Raw genomic sequence first — 12,650 nt, 5'->3', positions numbered from 1 at the left:
CATTCAACACTGGTCTGACCAATCGGAATCCACGCTTCAAGATTGTTTTGATCACACGGACTGGGAAATGTTCCTGGAAGCCTCAGAGAATAACATTTATTTATACGCTGACTGGGTGAGTGAGTTTATAAGGAAGTGCATTGGACATGTTGTACCCACTGTGACTATTAAAACCTACCCTATCCAGAAATCGTGGATAGATGGAGGCATTCGCGCAAAAATTAAAGCACGAACCACCACATTCAACCATGGCAAGGAGTCGGGGAATATGGCCAAATATAAACAGTGTAGTTTTTCCCTCCACAAGGCAATCAAACAAGCAAAATGTCGGTATAGGGATGAAGGGGAGTCGCAATTCAACGGCTCAGACACGAGACGTATGTGGCAGGGTCTACAGGCAATTACGGACTTAGCCATGTCACGGACACCGACGTCTTGCTTCCAGACAAACTAAACACCTTCTTTGACCACTTTGAGGATAATACAGTGAAAATGACACGGCCAGCTACCAAGGACTGCGGCCGCTCCCTCTTCTTCTCTGTGGCCGACCACATTATCTCCAAAGAGAATTATCTTTGATTATAGTCACAGCCATGTGAATATTTGCCCGCTTTGAGGATAATACAGTGCCACCGACTCTCCCCCTCTCCTTCTCTGTGGCCGATGTGAGTAAGATATTTAAACATGTTAACCCTTGCAAGGCTGCTGGCACAGATGGCATGACTAGCCTAGTCCTTAGAGCATGCACACACCAGCTGGTGTGTTTACGGACATATTCAATCGCTCACTATCCCAGTCTGGTGCCCCTACTTCAAGATGGCAATCGTTGTTCCTGTACCAAAGAAGGCAGAGACTGAACTAAATGACTACCGCCCCGTAGCACTCCCTTCTGTCATCATGAAGTGCTTTGAGAGACTAGTCAAGGATCAAATCACATCCACCTTACCTGCCACGATAGACCAACATCAGTTTGCATACCACTCCAACATGTCCAGTGACGATGCAATCACCATCACACTGCACAGTGCCCTATCCCATCTGGACAAGAGGAATACCTATGTACGAATGCTATTCATAGACTACAGCTCAGCATTCAACACCATAGTACCCTCCAAGCTCATCATTAAGCTTAAGGCCCTGGGTCTCAACCCCGCCCTGTGCAATTGGGTCCTGGACTTTCTGACGGGCCACCGCCAGGTGGTGAAGGTAGGAAACAACATCTCCACTTCGCTGATCCTCAACACTGGGGCCCACAAACAGTAGAGGGAGCACCCCCCTATCAACGGGACAGTAGTGGAGAAGGTGGAAAGTTTTAAGTTTCTTGGCGAACACATCACAGACAAACTGAAATGGTCCACCCACACAGACAGTGTGGTGAAGAAGGCGCAACAGCGAGGCTGAAAAAATGTGGCTTGTCACCTAAAACCCTCACAATTTTTTACAGATGCACAATTGAGAGCATTCTGTCAGGCTGTATCACCACCTGGTACAGCAACTGCACTGCCATCAACCGCAAGGCTCTCCAGAGGGTGGTGCGGTCTGCACAACGCATCACCAGGGGGCAAACGACCAGCCCTACAGCACCCAATGTCACAGGAAGGTCAAAAAGATCATCAAGGACAACAAACACCCTAGCCACTGCCTGTTCACCCCGCTAACATCCAGAAGGTGAGGTCAGTACAAGTGCATCAAAGCTGGGACCGAGAGACTGAAAAACAGCTTCTATCTCAAGGCCATCAGACTGTTAAATAGCCATCACTAACACAGAGAGGCTGTTGCCGACATACAGACTCAAATCATTGGCAACTTTAAATAATATCACTTTAATAATGTTTACATATCTTACATTACTCATCTCAAATGCATATACTGCATTTTATACCATCTATTGCATCTATTGCTGCTCGGCCATCGCTCATCCATATATTTATATGTACATATTCTTATTCCATCCCTTTACATTTGTGTGTATAATGTAGTTGTTGTGGAATTGTTAAATTACTTGTTGATATTACTGCACTGTCGGAACTAGAAGCACAAGCATTTCACTACACTTGCATTAAACATCTGCTAATCATGTATTTTTTTAATTTTTGAAATATATTTTTTAAAATACCCCCTTTTCTCCCCAATTTCGTGGTATCCAATTGTTAGTAGTTACTATCTTGTCTCATCGCTACAACTCCCGTACGGACTCGGGAGAGACGAAGGTCGAAAGCAATGCGTCCCCCGAAACACAACCCAACCAAGCCACACTGCTTCTTAACACAGCGGGCATCCAACCCGGAAGCCAGCCGCACCAATGTGTCGGAGGAAACACCGTGCACCTGGCGACCTGGTTAGCGTGCACTGCGCCCTGCCCGCCACAGGAGTCGCTAGTGCGCGATGAGACAAGGATATCCCTACCGGCCAACCCTCCTAACCCGGACGACGCTAGGCCAATTGTGCGTCGCCCCACGGACCTCCCGAACAGCTAGCACTATGCTAACCATGTATATGACCAATAAAATTTGATTACATTTTTGATTTGAATAACAAAGTAAACACTTTTTTTTTAAATTGTTGCGAATTTATTAAAAACTAAAAACTTAAGTATTACATTTGCATAAGTATTCAGACCCTTTACTCAGTACTTTGTTGAAGCACCTTTGCTCGCGATTACAGCCTCGAGTCTTCTTGGGCATGACGCTACATCCGTGACCAAGGCCCTTCTCCCCCGATTGCTCAGTTTGGCCAGGCGGCAAGCTCTAGGGGGAGTCTTGGTCAAACTTCTTTCATTTAAGAATGATGGAGGCCACTGTGTTCTTGGGGACCTTCAATGCTGCAGAAATGTTTTGGTACCTTTCCCTAGAACTGTGCTTCGACACGATCCTGTCTCGGAGCTCTACGGACAATTCCTTTGACCTCATGGCTTGGTTTTTGCTTTGACATGCACTGTCAAATGTGGGACCTTATGTAGACAGGTGTGTGCCTTTCCAAATCATGTCTAATTAATATAATTTACCACAGTTGTAGAAACATCTGAAGGATGATCAATGGAAACAGGATGCACCTGAGCAAGATTTCGAGTCCCATTGCAAAGGGTCTGAATACTTATGTAAACAGTTTTTGCTTTCTCATTACTGTATGTAGATTGCTGAGGATTTGTATTGATTTAATCCATTTTAGAATAAGGCTGTAATGTAACAAAATGTGGAAAAAGTCAAGTGGTCTGAATATTTTTCAAATAGCACCGTAGCTAGCTAATTTTACACATATTAGTATCAGTCAAAACCACTCAAAACAAGACATGGTATCAAGAACCAAATAAAACTAGCTGAAATGAGCCACCTACGATTCCCTACATTGCAGCTTCTTGTCATTACATATCTGATATGCCTACTTGTGTCTTAGAAAACTAATTGAAATGAGGCTATGTATGTTTTCAGCCATTCATGGACAGTGTTGAATAAGTCATACAAATAAGCATTGGATAGTAAATACTTCAGGCATCAAATATCATGTTTTGACATTTCTGTACTGTGAACATGCTAGGCAAAGGTGGTAGGGTGACTCACAACTCATAAACACATCATATTTTGTCTATGTAGAGTAAGATGATGGCAAGGACCTTCAACTAGTAGGCCTCAACTACCTGAAGATTGATCATTAGATTTATCTTGAAGGTTGGGTGATTTGGAGAAATTAATAATTATAACAAAACCTTTTCAAACACAGAGCAAACTCTGGTTTCTTTTCCACTGAGACCCCCACACCAGTTGGTCACCGGTGTTTTAGGTTAGCGTGACACGAAAGACTTGGTGCGATCATAATCAACAGCGTCTGCATCAATCAAGACAATTGCTTTGTGAAAAGGTGCTAAAGTTCACAGTTGGACATTGTTATGTAAATGAGAGCTGAAAAGTACCCAGAGGCTTGGCCCCAAGTCAGGGCAGATCTGCCAGAGCCATGGCCCAGTGAGACACAGGTGCCAGTCTACGTAGATGGAAAGTCTGAGTCTTTTGGGTAAAACACCTGGGTAAATCCTCAATTGGAACTCCGAATATATGAGGGGTGGCCAGCCCTTATGGAAAGCAAGCAGGATTTTCCTCCAAACCTATTTTAAAGAGATTTTTGTTTGTCCAAATTACAAATGTACGTCCTTACCTTGAAAGCAGCCTATGGACAAGGATAGACTGCAATCTATGCTTTGGTTACCTACTGCCATCAACCACTAATATGAGTATTCTCTGTGCAAAGCATTGGTGTAGTGTTAACATGCCACATAACTCCCCACCTAACTCCCCACTCCCCACCTAAGAACAGGGATCAATCCCTACGTCCAACCTTCCCACTGTCTCCCCATCTAATTTCCTTACTGTTTAAATAAAGTGTGAAAAACATATATATTAAAAAACGTATAATAAATATATTTTTTAAAATTAGCATACTTTAAATGTATTCTTGTCCAGGGGTTGTGCCAGGGGGCAATAAAATTCACAATAGCAAATCTCACACCAGGCAGTCTTCAAAAATTGCCAGCAGCTGGGTTGAATAGTTGGATACTGTCCTCTTGTGGATGAAGATACAAGCTACAGCACATGTACATTCTTTTCTGTTATTTATTATTTGACCCTGCTGGTCATCTATGAATGTTTGAACATCTTGAAGAACAATCTTGCCTTAATGGCTATGTACTCTTATAATCTCCACCCGACACAGCCAGAAGAGGACTGGCCTCTCTCTTGGTTTCTTCTTAGGCTCCTGCCTTTTTAAGAAGTTTTTCCTAGCCACAGTGCTTCTACATCTGCATTGCTTGCTGTTTGGGGTTTTATGCTAGGATTCACATCTGCAGATGTGAAAAGAGGTTTATAAATACATTTGATTGATTGTTATTTCCTCCCAGATCTATGGAAGCCCGTTCCTGCCACCAAAATAAAGAAATCTGATTAGGAGGTATGAGATAGTAAGTCGGTATTATGAGATAGTACGTCATAATTATGAGATAGTATGTCATTATTATGAGATAGTCAGTCTTTATTTGGTAAACAGCTGAGGAATGGGACAGGAGAAATGTAACCACTCTCAAATACATAGATGCAAGGACTGACTATCCATTATATCAAAATGATAGTTTTAACCAGGTTTTGAAGCTATACAGGGTTTGTTTACAATTACATTGTTTACAAACAATGAAATAAAAAAACTATGGGGTAAGACTGTTGATCATGAGGCATTTCTAAGTTACATTTTTTAAGAATCAATGGCTTCATGTGAATCATTTAAAAGTACAAAATGGATGTACAAATCCCAGATTGCACTTTTAATGGATTTAATTGTATTAATGAATTCATTAAATCTGATGTCCTCCAGATGTCATCATACAGGCACCAACCCACATCAACAAAACTCTCCAATCCATTAATATGGAACAATATCCCCACAATACAGAGCCTTCAGAAAGTATTCACCCCCCTTGACTTTTTCCACATTTTGTTGTGTCACAGCCTGAATTTAAAATGGATTAAACTGAGATTTTGTGTCACTGGCCTACACATAATACCCCGTGATGTCAATGTGAAATTATGTTTTTAGAAATGTTTGCAAATGAATAAAAAATGAAAAGCTGAAATGTCTTGAGTCAATAAGTAGCTGGCAAGTCTGTTCGTTTGGTTACCTCCACAACTACTGTAGCTATCTGGTAAACTTGCTAGCTACTTCAGTGGATGTTGAACACATATCTACCGGCAAATGAACACGTCTAGTAGCAAACGTGTAAAAATTATAGCAGTGGAATAAGCGAGATAATCAACTCTATGCGTTCTCTGGAAATAATGCAACTCCGTGGAAGGGTGAGCGCCGCGCTGCTAGGTTAGCACCACGTCATGCATTATTGTCCATAGAACGCATAGCCCCTCATTGATTATCCCTTACATATACCAGTTGATATTGTGGTTAATGTGGTCTAAATGAATCAGTCAGATCACCAATAAGGCCAGAAGCTTACTTGTTGGAAGCACATTGGACATTGGTCAGGACTGTGAAGTTGTTTCTTACACTTCGAAGGCTTGCGAGGACCTGGAGCGAAAGAGAACACATTCATCCATTTTGAATAGCACACAGGACAGTACCGAGTCACTGGGCTGGGTTTCACAAAGTGGTCTGAATGTAGCAGTGCTAAAGTACAGAATTGAGGAAAAGGACAGATGTGGTGGGATTAGAATATAATTACCTGAGCAAAAGGGGTTACTATCAAGTCATCACCATGTCTGTAAACACAAACAAAAACATGTCAGCAACACATCGTAAACATAATTAAGAAAGCATTTATAACTGTACCATGAACACATATCAGGGTGAATGGGCTCCATCAGTCCATTGGTTCAACACCAGGGGCAAGAATGTTACTTTAAACCACATCTAAGGAGGTAGTCATTATGAAAGTATGTGTCAAGTTAGTTACTGGGCCAAGTCTGTGCGAGTGACGAAAGTCCCAATTCCCTAAACTGTGCCTGTAGTTCAGCCATGGAGACCAAATAGGCATCTTGCGACCGACCGACTCCACAGCCAAATCACAATCAGATCAGAGCTCAAATGGCCTTTTGCATGATAGGCCCATTGGTACATCAGTGCCAAAATAGGACTTTTTGTCACATAAAGACGTTAAGCAATAAGAACCAGTTACACTCTGACGTGACTAACTATCCCCAGAATTCACTTAGGTAACAGAGGAAGTAATGTGCAAGTAAGTAATACTTGTTCTACTGGAATGTAATGTTGTTAGGTCAACCACTGGATGTTCCTTGTTAAAGGACTTTCCACTTCTTTCAACTGCTCTGTTTCAGGAGTAATACGGTCTTTAAGATTTTTCTATCATCGGCTGAATCTGTCATTATATTTGGTCATTTCGGTTAGAAATTAGCCTCTTTTGGAGCACTTTTTCCACTCATCACTTAAATGTAAATGTAAAATCACTATTAGTGGTAGTAGTTTCCATAGAAACGGGTGTCATGTGATGTACCTCTGTGTGTGTGTGTGTGTGTGTGTGTGTGTGTGTGTGTGTGTGTGTGTGTGTGTGTGTGTACATGTATGTGTGGTGCGTGCATGAACACATACAGTTCAGATGCAATGGATGAGTTGTGGGACATGGACTTGGGCGAGAGGTCGTAGTCGCTGTCTGAGCGGTACAGGAAGGACTCTCTGCGTTGGTTGTGTCCGGGGAAATTGGTGTGTAGAACCAGGCCTGACCCGGGAGAGGCCGAGGGGTCCAACGGACTACAGCTGGCTGAAGGGCCATTCTCCACATCAAAGCTGCAACACAACACAGAGACAACAATGTTAGTAACACAATTACTATATGTTTTCTACTGGTCCTTTGTGGCTCAGTCGGTTGAATAGGGCGCTTGCAACACCAAGGGTTGAGGGTTCGATCCTGCAAGTGGCTTTGGATACAAGAGTCTCCTAAATGGGATTTTTAATACTTTCCACCTACAGACCAGGTACAGAACAGAAGCCTGAGCGCTTGCCTGTCCTTGTATTTGCAACTCACTGACACCACAAATGAATATGTTCCTTTGGGAAATAAAAGTTGATCAAAATCTAAAAGTTTCAAGGTCTTGACAAAAGTCTAGACTACAATACGTAGATGGCCTAAGATACCCATGACAAAGAGCACGAGCATGGATGACAATCAGGATTATATTACACTGACACTTTTTTATGGAATGCCAATCATTGGTTTCATCAGTCATGGACAGGATAGTGACACATCGTGAAACTATAGGCCTAACTGATACAAACTGGAAAAAAGAAAGAAATTATGACATAGACGTTGCTATTCCAATCAGGGTAGGAGGTCAGTGGTGTAAAGTACCTACGTAAAAATACTTTAAAGCAATACTTAAGTCGTTTTTGGGGTTATTTTTACTTTACTATTTATATTTTTGACTACTTTTACTTTTACTTCACTACATTCCTAAAGAAAATAATGTACTTTTTACTCCATACATTTTCCAGAACACCCAAAAGTACTTGTTACATTTTGAATGCTTACCAGGATAGGAAAATGGTTCAATTCACATACTTATCAAGAGAACATCCTTGGTCATCCCTACTTCCTCTTATCTGGCAGATTCACTAACCACACATGCTTAATTTGTAAATTATGTCTGAGTGTTGGAGTGTGCCCTTGACTATCTGTAAACTAAAAAAAAAAAAATACAATTCTGCCATTTGGACTGCCTAATAGAAGTAATTTGAAATTATTTATACTTTTACAATTTCATCTACTTTTGATACAAGTATATGTAAAACAGAATACTTTTAGACTTTTACAGAAGTAAAATTAACTTGGTGACTTTCACTTTTACTAGTAATTTTATATTAATGTATCTTTACTTTTACTCAAGTATGACAATTGAGTACTTTTTCCGCCACTGATAGGGGTTTGAGGAAAAGAGAGAGGGATCTTGACAAACATTCCTGGGAGAGTTTTCTTCTGAAAAGTCTCAAGGTTTTCCCAGGCAGCAAGTGGGAGATGACGGGGAAGAGGGGGAAACGAGTGGTGACCTCTGTTACTCCTCGCTGCAGGAGGCTCAGCAGAGAGGAGGGCAGAGGTCTTCTGAAACTCTCACAAACACACGCACACATATGAAAGACCGCCAATCAGAGTTCAGACAAGATAAATAATTAAAAAACACCACCTGATTCAGGAAACCAGCCTGGGGCCACTGATGCATGTGATCTGGATAGGGCCTGATGAGAGGAGGACACAGTAATTTGTGAATATGTGTGCGCGCGCGCGCGCGCGTGTGTGTGTGTGTGTCAGAAGGCCTGTCCTCTATGGCAGGGTAATGTTTAGGACATTGCCAGCAGTAAAATTGGAGCTCAATTTCCAAAAAGACAAGCGCTTTAACTTTGAAATTGTACTGTATGACCAAAATTGACAGAGTGGGTAACACTTCCTCTCCACGGACCCAGTACAGGGACCAAAACAACCGCTCAGAGATTAACAGAAGATCAAAACACACACCTCAGGGCTGACCTCTGATGAAAACAACAGGACACACACAGCAGGCTGTGCTGGGCCCAGTGTTTGCGGTATTAGTGATAAGTAATCTTATGAAAGAATGACATAAGGTTACTGAGGCTAAGGCTTTGGCACTATAATGTAGGGCATCTGAAACACATGGCTTTCACTACCACTACCCCCGTATTAAGTCAACAGTAAGCAAAATGTCAACTCTGTTTGGACAGTATGGGGTAATGTGATCACCTACACTCTAGCTGAGGAAAGCTTAACTCCGTTCTCTTATATCGAGGCAGAGTTAACTATTGATAACTGGTCGCACGATTAGCTGAAAACATTGAGTCACCATCAGTCGATACATGTAAAAACGCCAATTCTAAAAATGCTTACCTGTACCTATGTTTGTCCCATAGAATTGCGGCACTTCCACAGGTTGCTGAAATTCATACTTTTAATAACAAATGGTCTTTGTTATTCAAACAAACAATAGCCCAGGCCAATGAAGCGACACACAGAATGTATAATATTAGGATGCAATATACAGTTGAATTCAGAAGTTTACATACACTTAGGTTGGAGTCATTAAAACTCATTTTCAACCACTCCACAAATTTCTTGTTAACAAACTATAGTTTTGGCAAGTCGGTTAGGACATCTACTTTGTGCATGACACAAGTCATTTGTCCAACAATTGTTCATAGACAGATTATTTCACTTATAATTCACTGTATCACAATTCCAGTGGGTCAGAAGTCTACATACACTAAGTTGACTGTGCCTTTAAACAGCTTGGAAAATTTGAGAAAATTATGTCATGGCTTTAGAAGCTTCTGATAGACCAATTTACATAATTTGAGTCAAATTGAGGTGTACCTGTGGATGTATTTCAAGGCCTACCTTCAAACTCAGAGCCTCTTTGCTTGACATCATGGGAAAATAAAAAGAAATCAGCCAAGACCTGAGAAAAAAAATCCAAACGCCTGAAGGAACCATGTTCATCTATACAAACAATAGTATAAACACCATGGGACCAAGCAGTCATCATACCGCTCAGGAAGGAGACATGTTCTGTCTCCTAGAGATGAAGGTACTTTGGTGCGAAAAGTGCAAATCAATCCCAGAACAACAGGACCTTGTGAGGATGCTGGAGGAAACAGGTATAAAGTATCTATATCCACAGTAAAACGAGTCCTATATCAACATAACCTGAAAGGCCGCTCAGCAAGAAAGAAGCCACTGCCTTGAACCCGCCATAAAAAAAGCCAGACTACAGTTTGCAACTGCACATGGGGACAAATATCGTACTTTTTGGAGAAATGTCCTCTGGTCTGATGAAACAAAAATAATGACCATCGTTATTTTTGGAGGAATATTAGGGAGGCTTGCAAGCCAAAGAACACCATCCCAACCCTGAAGCACGGAGGTGGCAGCATCATGTTGTGGGGGTGCTTTGCTGCAGGAGGGACTGGTGCACTTCACAAAATAGATGGCATCATGGGGAAAGAACATTATGTGGATATATTGAAGCAACATCTCAAGACATCAGTCAGGAAGTTAAAGCTTGGTTGCAAATGGGTCTTCCAAATGGACAATGACCCCAAGCATACTTCCAAAGTTGTGTCAAAATTGACAACAAAGTCAATGTATTGGAGTGGCCATCACAAAGCCCTGACCTCAATCCTATAGAAAATTTGTGGGCAGAACTGAAAAAGCGTGTGCGAGCAAGGAGGCCTACAAACCTGACTCAGTTACACCAGCTCTGTCAGGAGGAACGAGCCAAAATTCACCCAACGTATTGTAGGAAGCCTGTGGAAGGCTACACGAAACCTTTGACCCAATTTAAACAATTTAAAGGCAAATCTACCAAATACTAATTGAGTGTATGTAAACTTCTGACCCACTAGGAATGTGGTGAAAGAAATAAGCACTGAAATAAATCATTCTCTCAACCATTATTCTGACATTTCAAATTCTTAAAATAAAGTGGTGATCCTAACTGACCTAAGACAGGGAATTTTTACTAGGATTAAATGTCAGGAATTGCGAACAACTGCGTTTAAATGTATTTAGCTAAGGTGTATGTAAACTTCGGACTTCAACTGTATATATGCAATATATTATATACAGATCTCTGACACAAGTAAAAAGTCGCTAGTTGTATTCGATAAAAGATTGACCTCAATTTGTGTCAGAGTATCCACTCATTTCGGTCATTTGCGAGGTGTTAAAAACTATTCAGTGAATGCCTTATGTCATGTAAATGACATAGAATTGCATGAAATACATGAAATAATATATATATATATATATATATATAAATAATCATTTTGGACTCTGCTAACAAATGTTCCCCATGTGTAAATCCTGAAAATGACTCCATTCAACGGTAGTCTATGCCACAAGGCTTGCCAATGTCCTATGACATGTAAACTACATGTAAACTACTACTAGGCCCCTTCACTAAACACTTCCTTCCTATCCACAGCATCATTGGAATTTGCACATTGTATAGGACCTTCCCTACTCACAATTACATAGATACAGAGCCTTCGGAAAGTATTCAGAACCTTGACCTTTTTCCACATTTTGTTACTTCTACACAAAATACCCCATAATAACAAAGTGAAAACAGGTTTTTGAATTCTTTGCAAATTTATTACATGTAAAAAACTGAAATACCTTATTTACATAAGTATTCAGAACCTTTGCTATAAGACTCGAAATTGAGCTCAGGTGCTGTCATGTCTTGTTATGTCTGTTCCTGTCCTTTCTCTTCACTCTGTCTCTCTCTGCTGGTCTTTTTAGGTTACCTTCTCTGTCTCTCATTCTTCAGCTGTTCTACATCTCCCCTAACTAGCTCATTCACTCTTTCCCACCTGTTCTCTCCCCCCTCTGATTAGGTCTCTATTTCTCTCTCTGTTCCTGCTACTTTCAGTGTCTGATTCTTGTTTGTGTTTTTGATGCCAGAAGCAAGCTGTCGTCTCGTTTGCTTCCACCTTGTCCTATCCTGTCGGAGTCTGCCTGGCAGGTGCATCCTGCACTATACTAACGTTCTTTTTGTTCCTTTGACAACGTTGGAAGAGGATTTATGCCATTCCTGTTTTTTCATTAAAGAACTCTGTTTTCTGTTAAAACCGCTTTTGGGTCTTCACTCAAGTACATAACAGAATGCTAGGCAGACACGAGGAGGAATTGTCTGCTGCTCGACATGCCGTTGAGACCCTGGCCGTCCAAGTCTCCGACCTCACAAGACAGGTTCACCAACTCCACCTCGATCCACCGCCCACTTCCAGGGTTTCCGAGTCTCCGGAGCCCAGGATCAACAACCCGCCGTGTTACTCTGGGGAGCCCACTGAGTGCCGCTCATTCCTCACTCAGTGTGATGTGGTGTTCTCTCTCCAGCCCAACACTTACTCCAGGAGCGCAGCCCGCATCGCCTACGTCATTTCTCTCCTTACCGGACGGGCGCGTGAGTGGGGCACGGCAATCTGGGAGGCGAGGGCTGAGTGTATTAACCAGTATCAGGACTTTAAGGAGGAGATGATACGGGTTTTTGACCGTTCTGTTTTTGGGGAGGAGGCTTCCAGGGCCCTGTCTTCCCTATGTCAGGGGAATCGATCCATAACGGATTATTCTATTGAGT

At 41.8% G+C, this 12,650-nt stretch overlaps 1 protein-coding gene across 3 annotated transcripts in view; it reads right to left on the bottom strand.

Moving 5' to 3' along the window:
* LOC135556185 (3',5'-cyclic-AMP phosphodiesterase 4B-like) overlaps positions 1 to 12,650 on the bottom strand; it is a 197,192-nt gene that overhangs the window by 67,015 nt on the left and 117,527 nt on the right. For 2 of the 3 annotated variants that reach the window (XM_064989176.1, XM_064989177.1), the window contains exons 2-4: positions 7,096 to 7,290; positions 6,212 to 6,248; positions 5,987 to 6,057 (exon numbers count right to left, since the gene is read on the bottom strand). The exons of the other annotated variant lie outside the window; for it this stretch is intronic. In XM_064989176.1, coding sequence (XP_064845248.1) covers positions 5,987 to 6,057; positions 6,212 to 6,248; positions 7,096 to 7,290 — 303 coding nt within the window. The remainder of the gene's footprint in view (positions 1 to 5,986; positions 6,058 to 6,211; positions 6,249 to 7,095; positions 7,291 to 12,650) is intronic. 3 annotated transcript variants of the gene reach the window in all.

Source organism: Oncorhynchus masou, chromosome 15 (assembly GCF_036934945.1).
Source record: "Oncorhynchus masou masou isolate Uvic2021 chromosome 15, UVic_Omas_1.1, whole genome shotgun sequence".
NCBI classification, from domain to species: domain Eukaryota; kingdom Metazoa; phylum Chordata; class Actinopteri; order Salmoniformes; family Salmonidae; genus Oncorhynchus; species Oncorhynchus masou.
Note: the sequence above shows the minus strand (reverse complement) of the source record. Positions and strands in the feature narration are given on the sequence as shown.